Source organism: Schistocerca cancellata, chromosome 9 (assembly GCF_023864275.1).
Source record: "Schistocerca cancellata isolate TAMUIC-IGC-003103 chromosome 9, iqSchCanc2.1, whole genome shotgun sequence".
Classification (NCBI taxonomy): domain Eukaryota; kingdom Metazoa; phylum Arthropoda; class Insecta; order Orthoptera; family Acrididae; genus Schistocerca; species Schistocerca cancellata.
This window is the reverse complement of record NC_064634.1, coordinates 255,373,422-255,395,906: the sequence shown is the minus strand read 5'-3', so window position 1 is coordinate 255,395,906 and position 22,485 is coordinate 255,373,422. Positions and strand designations below refer to the sequence as shown.

At 39.3% G+C, this 22,485-nt stretch overlaps 1 protein-coding gene across 1 annotated transcript in view; it reads left to right on the top strand.

Annotated features, from left to right (window-relative positions):
• Positions 1-5,350, top strand: part of LOC126100792 (odorant receptor 43a-like) — a 55,027-nt gene extending 49,677 nt beyond the window's left edge. Inside the window, exons 4-5 of the mRNA XM_049911414.1 lie at positions 4,088-4,243; positions 5,159-5,350. Coding sequence (XP_049767371.1) covers positions 4,088-4,243; positions 5,159-5,215 — 213 coding nt within the window. The 3' untranslated portion in view covers positions 5,216-5,350. The remainder of the gene's footprint in view (positions 1-4,087; positions 4,244-5,158) is intronic.
• Positions 5,351-22,485: the final 17,135 nt, after the last annotated feature.

Genomic DNA, 22,485 nt, shown 5'->3' with positions numbered 1-22,485 from the left:
CGGGAATGTCTATGTCCTACATACGGGAATCTGTGCGACGGTCAAACGGAAATATGTCTGTACGATCGTCCTGCATGAGTAATTTCTTAAATGCGTAATTTAAGACTTCAGATTTAGTTTCGCTGTAATCTAGCGCGACCCCAGACAAGTCGACGAACCGCTGAATGTTCGGTGTGTTTGAGGGTTCAAATGGCTGTGAGCAGTGAGGGACTTAACATCTGAGGTCATCAGTCCCCTAGAACTTGGAGCTACATAAACCTTACTAACCTAAGGACATCACACACATCCATGCCCGAGGCAGGATTCGAACCTGCGACCGTAGCGGTCGCGCGGTAACAGACTGAAGCGCCTAGAACCGCTCGGCCACACGGGACGGCGGTGTGTTTGATATTGAAACCCTAAAATTGAATTACTTTGCTTACTTTCACTCTATTACCCCATATGGTTTAATAGTTTGAGGGCGCACCGAGAATATCTTTAGCCGAGAAGAGGGAGTCAGACTGATCTGGTTCGCCAACTAGTTATAGATCATTGCTGTGGTATTTCAAAACCCTAACTCAGCCGTCTTTGTACATATTTTTCCAAACTTGGGATTTGTTTTTAACATTATTGACTTATTCAGACGAAACTGTCGCATTCATTCAGTGAATACTAGACGAATCTGCACGTACTAGATAACACTTCCTTAATCGCTGTATAGAAAGATGTGCAATAATCAGCAGGATTCACTTTCAGTGAGCTTGCAACAAAACTGAGGAAGTGGAGCCATAAACAACAAGTTATTAATGTGGAACATGAATGGCAGCTGTCCTGTTACACTCCCCTGGGGCACAGTAGTGCCTCTAGATGACTCTCCATCCAGAACTGAGTCCTGTATAGGGCCTGTCAGGATACCTTGAACTACCGTAAACCTCCCTAGTCATCCCATAGGATAGCATTTTATTTGTAAAGCGTAGATGTAGTACTTAAGGAGAAGCCTCCCGAAAGCCCAGAAACATTGACGAAACCTAATTTCCTCTATTCATGGCGTCGAGGATATCATGCGAAGTGTTCGAATTGAGTGCGACATACTTCCACCATCTGATGTTCTGTAAATACATTAATAGGAGATTGTCTTTTTATTACAGACTGTGATTACATTCGATTGGCGTTATTAATTTAAGTACAGTAGTGATTTTGGCATATACTGTCTTTGTTGGAGTTCGTATAAATGTTACTTGGACATTCGTTGTAAACGTACTTTTACATCTCATTTTTACGTATTGATTAGTCCGTTTTCGTGCTTATTTTTCTTCTTGACAGTCTGAATGACAGTGTATCACTGACACTACATGTTTACATAGTTACCACTAGGAGTAGGTGATGTGTGGAAATTCGGCCATACTTTGATTATTTTCTTAGGTTTAATTCCTATTATGTCACCCAAGCTGTGAAGAGGGAAAGTTACGCACAAAAACCGACTACTTCCATTTTCTTAGCGTTTTTCCAATCAATATAGTCAAAAAATGATGCAGACAGTAGGGGATCACGAAAAAAAAATGAAATTTCATGTCTTGAGAGGGTATTTGACGTTATTGTAGAGATTACAAAACAAAGTCAAAGTTACAAAGAACTCGGCGATGTGAGCCCGCTCCCACACTTTCTGCCCTGGACCCGCACCTCTTCTGAGCCAAGTTGGTTCACAATTGTTGTAACTGGTCCATTACATCCTGGATATAGTCACTGGGACAGAGTCAACGTCCTAACTGGTCCCACAAATTTTTTATTGGGGAGCGATTTGGACACCTTGGTGCGCACGAGAGTACCGCAACATCATTTAGACCGTTCAGGTAGTCGGGAACTGTCCTGTTCAAAAATGGCACCACAATACTCTCATATGAGAGGTGACACAGGAGGACGTCAGTGTCTGTCAAGTACAGCTGCGCCGTTAGAGTTTCCAAGTTTGTTACCAGTCTTCATCTGAGCTATATCTGATATCTGCCCACACTATGACACCACGAATAACACCGCTGTTCCTCTCTGAAGCATTGGAAAAATGGGATCTCTCTCCACATCGATGGCATACTTGCTGACAGTGGCCATCGGAGGTAGTTCATCACTGAGAACAATATGACGCCTTTCATCCCCAGTCCACGATTCGTGCTCATAGCACCACTTGAAAAACGACAGCATCTGTTGTGGTGTTAGTGGAAGCGTACACATGGGATTGTAATGCCCTAGTCCGACTGCTGGTAGTCCCTGAACACTAGTGTGTCATTCCACAGATATTTTCTGGGAATCCATTACTTCTTGTCTGATGGGAGATGCAGATGTGAGAGTGTTTCAGTGATCTTGGTGCGCGATACTGCGATGTAGAGTTGGGCAACACGATTCTTTTCCCGATTCGATTCCTACGATTCAATCTCACATTGCGAATCGATTCCTACGATTCGTTCACGATTCATTCTAGTCTGCGATGGCACGATTCTTACGGAATGCAAAAAGTTCTACATCTTACTCACAGATGGCAGGACATGTCTGAAATTGTCGATGGGGATAGAATCGAACTGTGTCATGATAATATATGCCATAAATAGTTTATTTATGAGTAAACTTGCAAATGACGTTACAAGTGTGATTCTCGATTTATACGTCACGTTTGATTTGATTGCATCTATTGTTTTATTTCAGTATGCCAGGAAAGAGGAGTCGATTTGTGCGAAAGGTGGTGCAAAATTACGTGGTATGCCAGTTTGGTCTTGTGGCTTGAACGTATCTAACTACGGACGTCTGTTTTATAGTAACAAAATCTAGCAGTGAGGCGGACGTGATTTGGCTCATATCATCCTATGTTTTTCTGTGCTAAGATGTCTTTCCAAGTCCACATCACTCTTGCAATTCATAACGCAGCTGACAGCCCTTCCACAAGGCAAATTTAGCTTAACTTTCATTTCGTCTAAATACGAAGCATAGGTATTTTGCTTTTAATTTGTCTGAGAACTTGCCACTGGCACAACTATTTACATGAGAAGATAACACTGCCAAGTGTCACCTTGGTTTTCACGCGTGATATTACGGCCCACGAACTTCGTTTGTTCCTTTCGAGCTTCCTTTGTTGACATGCGTCCTCCACTTGACTGCCATCTGGCGGCCGTAATCATTCGGCACGACTCGGCATGATTCGGAAGTTGCCTTCGAAGCATAGCGTACTAAGAATCGATGAATCGTTGGAACTTGGAATCGTCACGACTCGGAATCACACAATCGTTCTTACGATTCTTTTGAACGACGATTCGTCAGTATCATGATTCGATTCTTATGATTCTTTATTTACAGTCGTTCAAATGAACGACTCATTCACGAATCGCCACAACTCTACTGCGATGCTTCCATGTGGTTGTCAGATGTTGTCGAACAGATCCATGCGAACCAGTACCCTGCCATCATGTTACCAGGCAGTTCAACCTACTGTCGCATACCAAAGCGTACAAATTTGGATATAGCATGAGTCCATCAGAGAGCCAAATGCAGATCCACAAAATGGTTCAAATGGCTCTGAGCACTATGGGACTTAACATCTGAAGTCATCAGTCCCCTAGAACTTAGAACTACTTAAACCTAACTAACTAAGGACATCACACACATCCATGCCCACGGCAGGATTCGAACATGCGACCGTAGCAGATTCGCGGTTCCGGACTGAAACGCCTAGAACCGCTCGGCCACAGCGGCAGGAGCAAATTCACAACAAGGCCTATTTCAATGTCTGTGAGGTGCAGGTAACACTGTCTCACACAAGTTCACAGCATCACTGCGTCCATCACCGTGATCATCCAACATCTGGCAGTGTTCGGCCCTTCACATACACCCTACCAGGCCTGGTAGCAACACTGAACTTGAGTGACACTAATGGACTCTGGTGGCCATTCTCCCTGTTTCAGACACTGGAACTCTAATCATTAACATAACCACCGACGGCATGTACGTCTGTAAAAGTTCAATTGACATCCGACCACGTCTACTGGGTACTTCAATTCATTGTCAAGATGTGCATAAAAAAATTAAAATGTTATAACATGTACACTGTAGCGTGTCTTGTTTATTACAGGCAGAGGCGGTCTCGGTAGCAGCATACAACAGCTCTTGGGTGGACTCGAGTGAGCGCTTCAAACGTGCTCTGAGGATCATCGTCAGCCGTTCCCAGAAGCCGCTAGTTCTCACAGCTGGACACCTCTACCCCATCAACAGGGAAGCATTCCTCACGGTTAGTCTACATACTTGTTCCCTGAGTCAATAAAAATGAAAAACTTAACATAGTCGAAGTTGTCAAGCGAAAATTTACTGTGTAAACATCGTGAGTGCTGCAAGCAACTAATTCATCTTTGTATAACGACCAACGTGTTTATTTGAATCTTCCAACTAAACAGCAAGCAGCTGTCAACCAGGGAGCTCGTCTTAACAGCGCATTGCTTTACTAGGCACAGTCTTATCTGACTTGGTGCCCCACTGGCTTCATCCAACGATGGAACTGACTTATCTATTCACATATAGAGGGATATAGTTCAACGTGGACTTTTCGAACTGTAGAGTTCTTCAGTCTGCACGGTAGTAGACATTGTCAGAGGTGAAAGAAGCAATAAATGGTAGATAAAGTAGTAGAGGTAGCTGGAGATCGAACCGCAGACTTTCGAAACTGTAGACATTTACTTGACCACATTTTACATATTTCGTCTATCTAGGAACGATGAATACAAGTGAGAAGACTGTTAAGGCGTAATATGGTAATTACTGCTGGTAACATCGATTTATCCTGTGTTTCAACAACACGTAAACGTTCATTCATTAATAGTTGTGAATCTGAGTGAAGGTGTTTCCTAATTCATTGGAAATGTCGGTGGTCCATCGAAAATTATTTCTTTATGCTTACTTTTCACATCTGGAATGTTATCTTTGACATTACGGGTATCAATCAGAAGTGCAATAGCCGAACCACTGAAATCATGAAATAACGGTTAGCTTAGACAAGTCATTTATCTAAAACTGAAATTCATAGAGCATTTCAAATAATTGTGTGTATTAAATTTCTAGCTGGTATGTATTGGAATAAGATTAGATAACATAAATCATTTATTTGTCCCATTGTTTATGAATAATAACAGTGTCGAACTCTCTGTTTCAGTTGGTAAACGCTTCTTACTCATACTATGCACTGCTGAGTCAAATGAACAGTCGCTAGAGCTACCAACCACAACAGCCAGCGCCTGTGATGTAATGGAAGAAGAGTGATTTGGTCTAAACCATACCTTAAAATCTTCTAATCTTTTCTTCATCACCTACATTCACTGATTCACAGCCGACACTAGCTTATTTGAATTAATTTCTGTGGCATTATATTAAAAAATCTTACATGATTTTGTAATCATATTAGTAAACAGTAAATGCTGCTTCAAATGCCAAATCATCAGTTATGTTGCTCGAAATTCAAATTACTGGTGACCTTTATTACATCTGACTAAATCTGAAATGCAGTTCTATGTCCCTAATGAATTACAAATAACACTACATGCTCTGCAGCTGTCACAGAAAAACGAAAGTGCAAGGTATGGCAGGTCAAAAATACCTAAAACGTTTCAACCAAAAATTCATTTTATTCATAATTCTCGGTATTTCTTTAATGTAGTAACTTATTGCTCCACAGTGCACTTACTGAAATAACGCAAAAAGTGAAATAGAATACAAAACGTAGTTATTTTAGAAGTGTTACTGAAAATCCATACTATGAATTAAGTAAGGTTATTTCTTTCCCATGTGCAGTGATAATTTTTGTTAAGGTAAACAGAAGCTGTAGTCTTAAATAACACGAAATTGACTGCTGAAACTTGTAGTCATGAAGTCCTCAAATAAGATGGTTTCGTAGTAGAGTGTGGACATTATTTTGCACACTGGTGTTGCTAATTGAGAATAAGAGCTTTGTTCATAAGGTAAATTGGTTTCTTAATAAGTGCAGATAATTTATCAGCGAATTAAAAAGTTTAGCTAACAACATACAAAGACTTTTTGTTTCATGACATCTGAAAATAGGTGTCAACAGCAAGGTGAAGCTTTCTACACTAAGATGTTGCAAGTATAGGACTATTGGATTAACATAATGGTAAATAGCGCAGTCTTTAGTATTAAAAGATAGAAAACTGACTGACGCTGATGTAGTTACAGACAGTTTTGTGAAATTTGGAAGTTCTAGAACTGTTCTGATGGATGTGAAAATTTGGCCTTTATAGTATCCACGTGGCATATTTCAGCATTCAGCCACTAAGCATTTATGGCGAGCAGTGTTCTTTTTTCAGGAATCCATAAGAATTACCCAATGTATTAACACAAATTAGAGGTAAAATTAATGACTGTGAAAACGTAGTTTCATTTGGATCGGATTTGGACAGGTTTCTGGCTGCTTTGAGTGCGATGTGAGTATATGAATTGTGAACTTGACGAAAATGACCAATAGCTTAAATGTGGACTAAATAGTACCGTTTCTTTGGCTATAAGAACAAATAAACATTTTGGTGTGGAAATTTTGGACGTTATATTTCGGAAGCCAATCCCCTATCTTACGGCCCGATAAATTTTTCAATGACACTTTTTCTACGGACCTTTATTTCGTTACTAGAGTTGCCGGCCTCAGTAATTGTAGATATTAGATGGCGTTTCTTATCAACGCTGCTTTTACATCATCTTGTAAGTATCTACATTGCCGAGTGGAGGGATATTGAACAGAGGCCGTTCTGAGGTAGGTGAATATGTAATTTGCAGCCTGCACACAGAAAAAACGCAAAATACCCGCACCTCCGCAATGTGTGTTTTTAACCTAGTGTCCAATGGCTATAGTGAAGATTTCAATAAATTCTCCGTTCTAGATGTTCATTCTTATCCTTTAATTTAGGTTTCCTTCGCTATAAGACAAAAACAGTGTATGTTGCAAAAACTGCAAACGTTTGGTCGATGACATAGGCGTGCTTCCGCAACATTGTAATAATGTCCGCCTGCTTAGCTGAGTGGTAGCGTGTTTTCTACCATGCAGTGGGCCTGGGATCGATTCCCTCCCATGTTGGAGGCTTTCTCTGCTCGTGGATTGGATGTTGTTCTTATCATGCTCTCATCATCACCGACATACAAGTCACCTAATGTGGCGTAAACTTATATAAGACTTGCAACTCCCCTGCCGGACGTCCAAGGTTGAGGTCTCCCAGTCATCAATGCTACACAATCATTTCATTTCATTTCATTGCGATATTAAATACTGTAGATAAAGAGTTGGCTGTTCTACAACTCGAAAAGTTGTGGGTGTGTTACAGCATCACAGTAATGCTACGTACACACTAATGTGATCGTTTCAGGCTTCTGAAAAACATCTTCAGATGACCCAACAAGACGTAAGTAGTTCAAAATATCAAAGTACAATACGAATAAATTCTTAAATAATCGTTCAAGTAGCAAATCACATCTCTTTCCTTCAATAGACACGTTTAAGTTTTCGTCTTGTATAGATTCGTTTGTGTATAGTGTGATTTGATGCTGCAAACGGAATTGTCTTTTGTTTTTGTGGCTGTAACAGCGTCTGGTATTCCTCTGTAAAATTAGCAAATGTCCTATTTTGCTTCTAAAAGTATGACACTTGAATAGACAACTAACAGCTAAAATACAATTTGTAGATAGAGCTGAGCCAAGCATCTCCTGAAGATTTTCACCTGAAGCAGCAATTTTATCACCCATGCTGCACAGAAAGTAAAGTCATTAGTTCAAGAAGCTGACCTCCAAGTGCAGGTATAATATTTCACACCAAAAATACGAACTGGAACGTTATTCGTATGACAAATGCCTGCGATTAGCTTACACCATAGAAAACGGCGTCTTTGTCTCATATACTAGACAAAGGTGAATAGAACATCTGTTCTATCATATAAGAGTTAAAACAGACAGCGAAATAAAGTAAAAAACACCAAAGAGCAACAAATGCACTCAAAAAGTAGAAACAAGCAGAAAGGCCCCATTCAGTTCTACTCACATCTCATAAATCTCACCGACAGCAAATTTACTGATGAAGAAACATAGCTGTCTCAGAAAGGTTTAAAGCTCCCAGGTGAATGAACATGAAACATTTTATCATAAGATATGAATACATAATGTCTCAATAACAGAGAAAGGCGACGAACATGAAGGAGGTAGGGAACTAATAGGCAAAGAAATTAAGACGGTCAGAGATACAAAATATGAACACAATAAAACAACAGAAATAATCACTGAATGTAGAACTCTGAAAATACTTAGAGAAAAATGAAGACAGAGAAAAATTAATCATAACCAAGGCAGACAAGGGTAATGCAATGGTTCTCACAGATAAAAGCAGTACATGAGAAAAGGTAAGAACATATTATACAGAAGAAAATCACAAAAATAAAGTGGAAGCCAACCAGTAGGGTCCATTCAGAAATGAAACAGTACTAAAACATTTTGAACACGTATCCAAGACAAGCGAAAAGCTCAGGTTGTACGTATGAAACGCAGTTCTCCAAAACTCTGTAACCAAAAACAAATTCATTAAATTAAACATACCAGTGAGAACAGTCATAAAATACAGATAAGCATCCAAAAATGCTAAACACACTCACATTACAGTACAAAAGAAAGAAAAACTGAACAGTGAAAGTCACAGACGAAATAAATAAATGAAATAGAGAACACATGTATTTCACATACTCCTGTGTTAATCTCATTTGATGTAGAGAACATGTATCTCACAATTCCAGTCGACGAAACGGCCTAAATAGTAGAAAACCTCGATTTCTAAATTTTTTTTGAGTCATCTGTCTTCTGACTGTTATGATACAACCCGCAACAAATTCCTCTCATATGCCAACCTCTTCATCCCGGCACTTGCAACCTACGTCCTTAGTTATTTGCTGAATGTATTCGAGTCGCTGTCTGCCTCTATAGCTTTGCCTTATACAGCTCCCTCTAGTAGCATGGAAGTCATTACCTGATGTCTTACCAGATGTCCTATCATCCTGTCCCTTCAGCTTGTCAGTGTTTCCACATAATCCTTTACTCTCTGACTGTGCGTAGAACCTCCTCATGTCTCACCTTATCAGTCCAATTATTGTCAACATTCGTCTGTAGCAACAGATCGCAGATGCTTCGATCCTCTTTCCCACAGTCCACGTTCCTCCTCCAGTAAATGCTATGCTCAAAATGCACATTTTCAGAAATTTCTTCCTCAAATTGAGGCCTATGTGTGATACTAGTAGACTTCTCTTGACCAGGAATGCCATTTTCACCAGTTCTTCTCTGCTTTTAAGGCCGTTCTTGCTCTGTCTGTCACTGGTTATTTTGCTGCCTAGGTAGAAGAATTACTTGACGGCATCTACTTCGTGACAGTCAGTCTCGCTTTACTCTCTTGTGCCTTTACCTTTCCTAAAAACAGACTTATCTTTTCTAACACATTCTGAATTTTCTTTTCCGTACTTGTGTGTATTCTTCTTGTAAGCAACTTTGGAACATGAGCTGTTAAGTTGATTGTGCAATAACTCTGAAACTTGTGAGGTCTTGTAGTCTTCGGAATTTTGTGGATGATATTTTTCTGAAAGTAAAAGGTATGTCACCAGACTTACACATTGTACTCATCAACGTGAAGGCTGCGCGTGGTAGCCGCGCGGTCTAGGCACCCATCGGATTTTCGAGTCCTCCCTCGGTCATGGGTGTGTGTGTTGTCTTTAGCATAAGTTAGTTTAAGTTACATTACCTAGTTTATAAGCCTAGGAATCGATGACCTCCGCAGTTTGATTTCATAGGAACTTACGCCTAATGATTTAGGAAATTCTGATGGAATGTTATCTTGCTTCCGCCTTATTTGATATTAAGTCCACCAAAGCTCTCTTAAATTCTGATTCTAATACTGGATTCCCTGTACCTCCTATATCGACTCCTATTTCTTCTTCTGTCACATCAGACAAACCTTTCCTGCCACAGAGGTCTTCCATGTTCTCTTTCGCATATCCGCTCTCTCCTCTGCATTTAACAGTGGAACTACCGTTGATCTCTTAATATGACCACCCTTGGCTTTAATTTCTCCGAAGATTCTTTTGACTTTCCTATACGCTGAGTGCTTCCGACAGTCATTTTTTTCCGATTTCTTCACACTTTTTATGCAGAAAATTCATCTTACCTTCACAGCGCTTTCTATTCATTTCATTCTTCAGTGACTGGTATTTCTTTATTCCTGAATTCCCTGAACATTTTTGTACGTTCTTCTTTCGTCGATCAACTGAAGTATTTCTTCTGTTACCCATGGATTTTCATATTTTATTTCTTTGGACCTATCTTTTCTTCCCAAATTCTGTGACTGCCTTGCTTAGAGGTGTCGATTCCTCTTCAACAGTACTGCCTACTGGGTTATTTGTTTGTTGTTGTATCTGCAACCTTAGGGAACTTCAAGCGTATCTCGTCATTCATTAGTACTTCGGTATCCATTTTTTTGCACATTGATTCTTCCTGTCTGATATCTGGGACCCCAGCCTACTCTTCATCACTGATACATTGTGATCTGAATATATCTGCTCCTGCTTAAGCCTTACAATCCAGTATCTGATTTCAGAATCTCTGTCTAACCGCGATGTAGTGTAACTGAAATCACGCTATTACTAGCTGATATATATTACAGAATTCAATTAGTCTTCCTCCTCTCTCATGTTCTTTCCCACGCCCATATTCCCCTCTAACCTTTTCATCTACTCCTTCCCCTACAGCTGCATTCCAGTCCCCCATCACTATTAGATTTTCATCTGCATTTACGTACTGTATTACCCTTACAGTATCCTCATATACTCGTATTTTCTCTGTCTTTCCATTTCAGCTTACGGTATTGGTTTGCTATTGATTCTGATAAGAACATTTCTATCACTGAACTGTTCACAGTACCACACTCTCTGCCCTATCTTCCTATTTGAACGAAACTTACTCCCGTTATACCATTTTCTGCTGCTGTTGATCATACTCATCTGATCAGAAATCCTTGTCTTTTTTAATTTCACTTCACTGACCCCTACTACATCCACATTGAGCCTTTTCATTTCGCATTTCATATTTTCTAGTTTCCCTACCACGTTCAAGCTTCCGATATTCCACGTCCCGAATCGCAGAACGTTATCCTTTCGTTGATTATTCATGCTTCTCCAAATAATCACCTACCCAATTCCACTCCTTTGCCAGAGATCCGAATGGTGGACTGTTCCGGAATCTTTTTCCAATGGAGAGATCATGATGATACTTTTTCAATTACAGACCATTTGTCCTGTAGATACACGGTATGTGTCTTTAATGGAGTGTTTTCCATTGTCTTCTGCATCCTCAAGCCGTTGATCATTGCTGATTCTAGCACCTTTATGGGCAAGTTCCCACCACAAGGACAAGAGAGAGCCCTGAACCTCTGTCCGCTTCTCCGCCCTTTTTGAGAAGGCCGTTGGCAGGATGAGGATGACGTCTTACGCCGGAAGTTTTCTGCCGCCAATGCTGATTATTAATAAAAGTTTATGCGGTGTTGGGTTTCGAACACGGGACCGAGGACGCTTTTTATTACTAATAAAAGATACTACCTCTAGACCTTATTAAAACCAAAATTAACTTGAATTTAATATATAGTTTTACAAACAAAATGAAACATTGTCAATGAGATCTCCCATTTAAAGGGTGTTAGCAACTATCTTCATGAACAAATTAGGAGAAAGAATACTTCAGAGAACAGTACCAGGAAAATACAATAAAATGTACTGATGTAGGTACACGAATGACATCTTCTGCTTGGTGGATGAACCAGAAATGAAGACAGAATATGACACAGAGACACACAAACAATACAAACCAAGAAGCTAACTTGAAATAAAGAACAAACACGAAATATAGACTACCTAGATGCATCTAACGTGAAGATAAAGGAAGACCACATTTTTTTGGTATTTCTAGATAAACAAACACAATAGAAATAACAAAGTACCAATGATCACCTGCACACTTAAATACAACCACCTCTCAGCTTATGCTCCACAGATTTAATACTGTACAGCTACAAAAACAGAACTACGTTAAGGAATTAGACATAATGACTCAAATAGCAAAAACAGGCCGTACCAAGGACCTCTCGGCATAAAAACTGATAATAGAATAGAAAAAGACATAGATAAGAAAGAAGCAAAGGGAAACACAACACAAGTCCATTGCCCCTCAAAATTAATCATACATTCATGACACTAATACCACACAAGAAGGGCACAGTCCTGAAGTTCAAATGGTGGGTGGCACATATTCACATGTGGAATTAAATATGGCCTTCACCAACTTCAGCATAATGACTGATGTACAGACCATCATACTGTACAGATCGGACAGACCAGAAGGACTTTTGAAACAAACTACGAAAAGAGTAAAAGAACATGGAAATACAGCGCCAGCAACTGAATGTCCTCAAAACACATGTGTGAAGAAAACCGCTAGGCCATCTCAGCAAAAACAGGCACGAAAATGGTAAAATTCATTAATAATGTACATCTAACACTACTTTCAAATTCAAAAGTTAATCACAGAATAGGAACATTTACAAACACACACACAAACACACACGAACACACACACACACACACACACACACACACACACACACACACACACACACACACACACAAACACTACAGAAAGAAACAGTCTCACATTAAAGGAAGGGTGTGACTCCACATCCCACCCATTATAAAAAAAGAAAATATTAGTGTATTTACTATTCAGTCTGATGACAGAAAGTGAAGCACCTCAGAATTCAATGTAGCATTGTACATATATACAGTATCGACAGGTATGTGAATCACTAGAGTTAGCAGACAGAACAGCCACCAGACTGCAGTGGTGTTGTTCACGTTTACTGTTGTTATCGGGCCAGCCAGGGTATGAATAGCATCAGGTGTTGAGAGATCGCTGCAATGAACATGGAGACGTCACATACACATTTGAGCATTATCAGCAGCTGAAGGCCTCAGTTTGGCCAGTAGGTCGAATTAAGCGAAATCCTGATTTATGGCGCATTTGAATGTGACAGCGGACTACAGTACATCTACATTTATACTCCGCAAGCCACCCAACGGTGTGTGGCGGAGGGCACTTTACGTGCCACTGTCATTACCTCCCTTTCCTGTTCCAGTCGCGTATGGTTCGCGGGAAGAACGACTGTCTGAAAGCCTCCGTGCGCGCTCTAATCTCTCTAATTTTACATTCGTGATCTCCTCGGGAGGTATAAGTAGGGGGAAGCAATATATTCGATACCTCATCCAGAAACGCACCCTCTCGAAACCTGGCGACCACCGCGATGCAGAGCGCCTCTCTTGCAGAGTCTGCCACTAGAGTTTGTTAAACATCTCCGTAACGCTATCACGGTGACCAAATAACCCTGTGACGAAACGCGCCGCTCTCCTTTGGATCTTCTCTATCTCCTCCGTCAACCCGACCTGGTACGGATCCCACACTGATGAGCAATACTCAAGTATAGGTCGAACGAGTGTTTTGTAAGCCACCTCCTTTGTTGATGGACTACATTTTCTAAGGACTCTCCCAATGAATCTCAACCTGGTACCCGCCTTACCAACAATTAATTTTATATGATCATTCCACTTCAAATCGTTCCGCACGCATACTCCCAGATATTTTACAGAAGTAACTGCTACCAGTGTTTGTTCCGCTATCATATAATCATACAATAAAGGATCCTTCTTTCTATGTATTCGCAATACATTACATTTGTCTATGTTAAGGGTCAGTTGCCACTCCCTGCACCAAGTGCCTATCCGCTGCAGATCTTCCTGCATTTCGCTACAATTTTCTAATGCTGCAACTTCTCTGTATACTACAGCATCATCCGCGAAAAGCCACATGGAACTTCCGACACTATCTACTAGGTCATTTATATATATTGTGAAAAGCAATGGTCCCATAACACTCCCCTGTGGCACGCCAGAGGTTACTTTAACGTCTGTAGACGTCCCTCCGTTGATAACAACATGCTGTGTTCTGTTTGCTATAAACTCTTCAATCCAGCCACACAGCTGGTCTGATATTCCGTAGGCTCTTACTTTGTTTATCAGGCGACAGTGCGGTACTGTATCGAACGCCTTCCGGAAGTCAAGAAAAATAGCATCTACCTGGGAGCCTGTATCTAATATGTTCTGGGTCTCATGAACAAATAAAGCGAGTTGGGTATCACACGATTGCTGTTTCCGGAATCCATGTTGATTCCTACATAGTAGATTCTGACTTTCCAAAAACGACATGATACTCGAGCAAAAGACATGTTCTAAAATTCTACAACAGATCGACGTCAGAGATGTAGGTCTATAGTTTTGCGCATCTGCTCGACGACCCTTCTTGAAGACTGGGACTACCTGTGCTCTTTTCCAATCATTTGGAACCTTCCATTCCTCTAGAGACTTGCGGTACACGGCTGTTAGAAGGGGGCAGGTTCTTTCGCGTACTCTGTGTAGAATCGAATTGGTATCCTGTCAGGTCCAGTGGACTCCCCTCTGTTTAGTGATTCCAGTTGCTTTTCTATTCCTTGGACACTTATTTCGATGTCAGCCATTTTTTCGTTTGTGCGAGCATTTAGAGAAGGAACTGCAGTGCGGTCTTCCTCTGTGAAACAGCTTTGGAAAAAGGTGTTTAGTACTTCAGCTTTACGCGTGTCGTCCTCTGTTTCAGTGCCATCATCGTCCCAGAGTGTCTGGATATGCTGTTTCGATCCACTTACTGATTTAACGTAAGACCAGAACTTCCTAGGGTTTTCTGTCAAGTCGGTACATAGAATTTTACTTTCGAATTCACTTAACGCTTCACGCATAGCCCTCCTTACGCTAACTTTGACATCGTTTAGCTTCTGTTTGTCTGAGAGGTTTTGGCTGCGTCCAAACTTGGAGTGAAGCTCTCTTTGCTTTCGCAGTAGTTTCCTAACTTTGTTGTTGTACCACGGTGGGTTTTTCCCGTCCCTCACAGTTTTACTCCGCACGTACCTGTCTAAAACGCATTTTACGATTGCCTTGAACTTTATCCATAAACACTCAACATTGTCAGTGTCGGAACAGAAATTTTCGTTTTGATCTGTTAGGTGGTCTGAAATCTGCCTTCTATTTCTCTTGCTAAACAGATATACCTTCCTTCCTTTTTTTATATTCCTATTAACTTCCATATTCAGGGATGCTGCAACGGCCTTATGATCACTGATTCCCTGTTCTGCACTTACAGAGTCGAAAAGTTCGGGTCTGTAGGACTGCAATGGATTGTGTGGGTAGTACTGTCTTCTAGGTTCTGGTCGATGTTGTGTGGGCACCACAGGGAAGGATCAACTTATTGTGCACAAAACACATTGTAACCCTTTCACATATCCATTCGTCATGTAATAACAAATACTGGACTCCCTTCAACAATCTGTGTAGTCCTGTGCTATTGGTTAGAGAGTAGCAGCATGAAAATGATATTACTTCACCATAAATCGGCTGTCACTAACACCACAACAAAAACTGCTTTGTTAGGAGTGATGCTGTGCCCAGGAAGCATTGAGTGCTGAAGAATGGTGTCATACTATATCCAGCAGCCAATTGCTCTGATACAACCATCCATGAGAGACAATCCTTTCTCCCAGTGTTTTGGGAGAGGCACAGCAATGTTCTCCTGATGTAATGGTGCGGGAAACCGTCGGGTAAGACTTCAGGTCAGGGTTGGTAGTGACTGTGAAAGCACAATGGTAGGTCATGGACATCCTGTGGCCACAAGTGTTATCTCTCATTTAGTATCATGGTGTCTTTTTTCAATAGAACAATGCTTGTCCACACATGGCATATGTTTCAGTCAACTGTCAGCATAATTCTGATATAATTCCATGGCCAGCAAATTCCTCAGATCTGTTCCCCAATAGAATTTATGTTGGACCAGTTTAATCAGAAATTCTGTTCCAGTGCCCAAATCCTGGGTATTATCGAACTACTACATATATAGCCTACAGCCTTGCCACAGTGGTAACACCAGTTCCCGTCATATCACCGAAGTTAAGCTCTGTCAGGCTGGGCTACCGCTTGGATGGGTGATCATTTGATCTGCCGAGCGCTGTTGGCAAGCGGAGTGCACTCAACTCTTGTGAGGCAAACTGAGCAGCCACTTGACTGAGAAGTAGCAGCTCTGGTCCTGTAATATACTGCTGGGAGAGGGATGCACTGACCACATGCCTGTCCATATCCGCATCCAGTGATGCCTGTGGACTGAGGATGAAACGGCGGCCGGTCAGTACCATTGGGCTTTCAAAGGCGTGTTCTGACTAAGTTTAATACAAACGTACAAACAAACACACCTACACACACACAAACACACACACACACACACACACACACACACACACACACACACACAAGCACACACACACATACACACACACACACACAAGCACACACACACACACCACACACACACACACCTGAAGGGGTGGGAGGAGGAAATCAAATGAAATTTCGTGGGTACATGTAGAACATGTTATTTCAGTGATTACAAAAACTAGCCAGTTTGGCAAGTAACTTGGCAATACATGCCTATATGATGTTGCACCCACTTATGCACACTAAAGCAGTTGGGTGGCGAGTGGTGGTGACAGGCTGTGGGTCCCAGGGAACATACTGTTTACAGTTACAAAGAAGTTTTAGTTGCATCGATACATATTGTAGTGGGTTAGGCACACCTCTGAACATTGACTCAGGCTCGGGCTGATGACCTGGACTCGTCCTGGAGTGGTGACACCTCCCCGTTCGCTATATGGTTACTGCTGCGTGGCATTGTTTACCACTGGGCTTGGCTATCCCTGTAGAACAATGGGTGTCTGTTATTGTGATGTACATGTAGCCACACTGGCGGCTATTGACCAGCGATTGCTAAAGTAACGCTCTTTCCCACTTCTATGTAATATACTCTTACCTTTTTAATAGAATAATAATTTCTTGACCACAGACTGGATCACGACTGTACACTGCCCTCCACTACCAAGAAGACCCAGTCTCTCTGGTCTTATCCTGTCCCAGAACTGCATTGTAATTACTTCTACCCTTAATCTGAAAATAAGTTCATAATACTAATTTGCCTCCTCTAAATCACTGTATTAAACCCTGACTCCATAAATCTACCTCTCATCTCGGTCTCTGGGTACCTGGTCAACAGGAACTGGAATTACACCTAGATCGGCCTTCTGCATGGTTCATCACTTGAAATACGTGAGAACTAGGCAAAGTAAAATCAGAGTTACCATGGCGCTAAGACACTCAGTGTCGTGGTTTCTTGACATTCACCATCTCAGTTCTACACCAGACGCCACAGTTGTTTCTCTGCAGTGATCTGTCTCTCTTTGGCTGCTATCGTTTGGGTTTGTGAATGCTCTTGGCAAGGTACCCAGGTGTTGTTAAGGAAGGTAAGGTTCTGTTGGGGGAACATCTCTAAAGGTTCGTCTGACAGTACAGCAATTGCTTTGTGAGATTTCGCAGAGTAATTCCTGTCATGGTAGCTTTCAAATGAAACCTGTGTCTCAAAATATCACCATAATACAGAGGATCAAAAATCAGAAAACATGGGTCTCATCAAACCCTACGTAACTGAATTTCAATTCAAAATCATTTGTAAAAAGAAAAGCTATACCAACAAACCCAAAAGCATAAAATATGTTGCAGGAAAGCTCCTACGCTCAAAAGGATTTCCCTTCGCAACAGAAAACGTGTACATTCTGAACTGAGATCGAATATTGGAAAGTTGAATAGCTAAAGTAGAGCCACTATGTTCCATAATCAAAGGCAAAAAAGAGCCTGATTGACATACGGATGTCTCAGACTTCTCGATGAAAGAAGAAAAATACAGCAACAGTGGCAATGACAGAAAAACAGACATAACAGATAAATATCTTAAGCTTAAAAAATTTAAGAGTAGAAGTCTTAAAAGAATCCAAAAACTCAAGAAGACCAACTCCTCTTCTGGATCAATGAACACCTCATCAAGAACAACAAAAGAAACTTTTATAATATTTTTAAACAAAAAATAGCAAAATGCAGTCAACCGAATCTTCAACTCTTAGACAAAAAGAAAATATTGTCCACAACAGGAGGAATTGTAAATAATACCAGCATATTTCAGTACAGAATCCACAGGAAAAATTGACTTTTCTACTATAACGACAACGAACCCTAAAACGGAATGACTCATAATCAAGTACTACAATAATGATATCTCAATAACTAAAAGGGCTCATAAGAAAACCAAACCGCAGGTGAACCCTCAAGAAATGTCAACAAAAATGCCAAAACAAACCACAGAGAAGTCTGAATAAGTGAAAAGCTCACAGATGAAGAAGAGACAGTGCTCTTCTGTCCATTACTTAAGAAGGGGTTCTCAACAGACCATCAAAACTGCAATGGGATGTTAGGTGTACCGAAGAAGACATTTTCTAAATTCCTGCTAAATGGAGCAGATACCAACTAGACAATCAACTTGTAGAATGCCAGACGGTTTCAGGAATGTGGCGTAGTACGCAGAATAAATCCTACACCTCAGAACCACATAGCATTCCAAAAATCAAGAGCAATATTATATATTGTCACTTTCATTTACTTCCAAAGCACATAAGATTCAGTAGGCTGGAGATCCCTCATTTATTAAAACAGTTAAACATTGACAACAAAACACCATAACTAATCAGATTAAACGTTACCTATATACACTCCAAAGCTAGACTGACTGGAGAAATTTCAGACAATGTTCACATAAAACCCAGTGTATGGCAAGGAGACTCATCCAACTGCAATTTAACTGTGCACAGTTAGAGAGGTATAAACGTTAGTACCGTAGCTTTGGAAGATGATATGACCCTTTGAACAAAGATCTGGAAATAACCTAAGAAAAGGCCTTAGAACTACAAAAATAACTGCATTTGTAGGTCTAAAAATCTTCTTAGATGAAATCAAAATAATGACACACATAAAAGGTCTACTGAAACATTTTAAATTGGGTGAACAATTATATAAATTGTCAAATGTTATAGATATCTTGGAGAATGAGTCAGCTGCAATCTAGAGGAAGTAACGGTGAACTGGTCGATCAGCTCACCAAAAAACACAAGTAACAAAATTCCCTTGCACAGATCGCAAACATAAGACACTGTAACATGGTACTCAAACAAGAAGCATTGTACATGGCCAAATCACTGGCTCAGTTAAGAGTCTGGATATCAAAACTGGAAGATATTAAGAAAAGATCTCTGCCCCAAATTCCATAACAACAAAGTGATCCACATCACAAATGAAACCTGTTAACAAATAACCAAAAATCTCTGAGACACAATGATGAGAAAAAGAATTGATTTGTTTAATCACATCTTCCAAATGAACACAAATAAGCTAACCAAAGAAAATTTTGACCACTTTCACAAGAAAATTGTTTATGTAAACCTAAAATGTCTTAAGGGGTGAATCAATACCATAGAAATCACGCTCACAGCAGAAACTGTTTTAAAATAACCAAAGATAAGAAAGAAGTTGAAAGTCAACATCAAAACCAGACAGACGATGCAAATCCTTGAAGGCAGAAGGAAAGAAGGATTACAAAGAAAGAAACAATACTGGCGCAAAGGGAAGACACAGAGTACCAAAGAGTGGCTCATCTAAGGTACCCCATAATTGGGTGAAATGAAAGGAGAAGAAGAATATGGATGGCAAAAGGAATCAGTAATCGAAATAGTCACATAGTTAACGAACATGATGAAAAATTTCAGTTGTGAAGTTAATAAGTGAGCCTCCCCTTTATTTTCGCACTCAGTTCGCCGTTTCCCCAAAATCCATCTCAACTAAATATATTTACCTGAAGGTAACGTTTTATATAGAAATACAATACACTGTTATAAATATGGATAAAATTTCTACACTATGATAAATTATAAAGAGAAGTTGTAGGAAATTCAGTCAAAAATGATCATCCTGTTATGCTGAAATTTTACTGAAACTGCTGGGATATGCTAACCATTATTTGTTTGTTTGTTCCAAGCTCTGTTCATATCTACATCTTTTATTCTCTACTGCTTCCTCTAACAGTATGGAAAATTATTTTGTGATATCTTAATACCTTTCCTACCATCCTGTCCCCTTTTTTACTTACTATGAAAGTACATAGATCAAATATCTAAAAAGTATTTTAAGGTACAGAGGAATGCGTGTCCTTCTATCTGTCTACGTCATATATCTGTTGTAATTTCAATGGTTTAAGCATACAAAACTGTAGCTTATAGATGCACAACTTTCTGAATGAGCAATACTGTCTAACAATCAGTTACGATTATCAGATACCGAAGAGTCATACACATGGTATTGTTTAGAAGAACCACAGATTAAGGTACTTACAAAGTCATATTTTCCAAAATAGAAGCTCTGTGTGGTGCATTCTTCTTTCATTTATCTTCCAACAGCAAATACTGTATGATGTTTCACTGAAGCGATTAACTTACAGCAAAATGGAACAGTATGCACAACTGACAGGGACCACACGTTGCCCGGGCAGCATTCGATTATTAAAGAGCCACATAGTTTTAATCTAATGAAATAATATCAGCTTCGTAAACCAATCGTCGCCACGCGTTTTTTAACATAGTCATGTATCTTGTTGCAAAAAGCTCACTGAAAATTTACTGTAGAAGCATGAGTAACAGTCTTATAATGTGACCTATGTATTGTCAGTTGGCAAGGGTATAAAATCAATATGACTTAGGGAAAGTACTCTACAGAAATGTGGAGCCTTAGAATTTAATGAAGTTGATGTGTGGTACAACAGATTCATCTCCATTTTAAAACAATTTTTAGTCGGTTTTATCCATTCAAAGTAGGGTACAAAAAAATTTGCAAATGGACTGGCATGTGCAAACAGAGGGCTCACTATCACATAAACTTGATTGTCAAAACTGAGAAGCCACCTATGAGTCAAGGTGAAGATTCCTTACGAACTGTTTATCCACATTTTCATAGAATTTAGTATACATTCAACATAGAACTATCAAAAGTGTAGTATTTGCACAATAACTGAATCTGATAAAGCTCATTGGATTTATGAATTATATTTATTTTGCGTTGTTGTGATTTTCGAAAATTGTGCATTAGCACTATCTGAAATGAGATTGGACAAATAAATCTTTTATGGAGATTTGTGGACATTAAGTGTACAATAATAGAAAAAACAACAGATAATAAGCTAGACTGCTAAATATGAGACTTTTAAGTTTTTATCCATACTGTTTCCATGGAGACATTGTTATCTAAATTTTGATGATCATTATGAAAGATTTTTCGTTACCAGTTACAATAAATATATACTTTTTGTATCCTATTTCATAAGATTACTTTCTGAAAAATCAAATCTGATAGAGATATTCTTTCAGTGACAAAAGGTAAAGTAGAATAAATATATTCTGAAATGACATTCTTCCTTTGTGTGTTTTTTTTTAAAGACTAATAGACAGCATTATGTAGATAAAAATTTTTACATATTAGGTAAGCATAAGCAGTATATGTGACAAGAAACTAGGGAACTACTATTTTACAAGTCCTTATAGCATAAAACAGAGATCCCATATCATAGACAAATCATTCCTCCTTACGAATGTAACTTTATATCTTGTTATTGTTTAAAGTATTCATGAAAATTACAATCAATACACTGTTACAACAAGAGACTGACAGTGAATTATCTAACAGCACAGCATTTAGGAATTGTTTTTATATGAAGTGATTGATATCACATCTAGTATGAGGTGTATTCTTTTTAAAATTCGTTCCTCTATAAAACATTCTCTAGAAAGATGTGTTCAAATATATTTTTTGTATTAGATAAAATACATGTAGCTCACAATGTCTGATTGTTGGCCATGTTATAAATTATTGTAATTTTGTTAAGCCTTCATAACAATATTTCAGTAAATTTATTGAGAAGCCAAAGCACTTATTTCCCTACAGTACATCCTACATTTTACTCAATAAAAACTGAGAGAACATAATTATAGTTATCTAGGTGTTAATAAAACTTACAACATAGTGAGCAAATATATTGTTACTAAATTTCATTTCAGTTTTCTCTGACTAAATATCATAGTGTATGATTATATTCGTTAATGTTTAGAGATAGGCATAATTTATGGAACAAAACTCGTTTAGTATGAAAGCAAACGAATGGTTTCGCAGATACAACAGTCTCATTTGAAATATAATATAAAAGAAAATTAATAAACTCGGATAAAATACTTTTCAGTGTAACAAGTGGAAAGAAACGTCAATATTACATTAAAAATTTAGTTCTTTTGTAATGGAATTTTGAAATGAAAATATTATTACATACTATAAATATTTACAATTTCTTTTGCTTTGTAGTTTCATT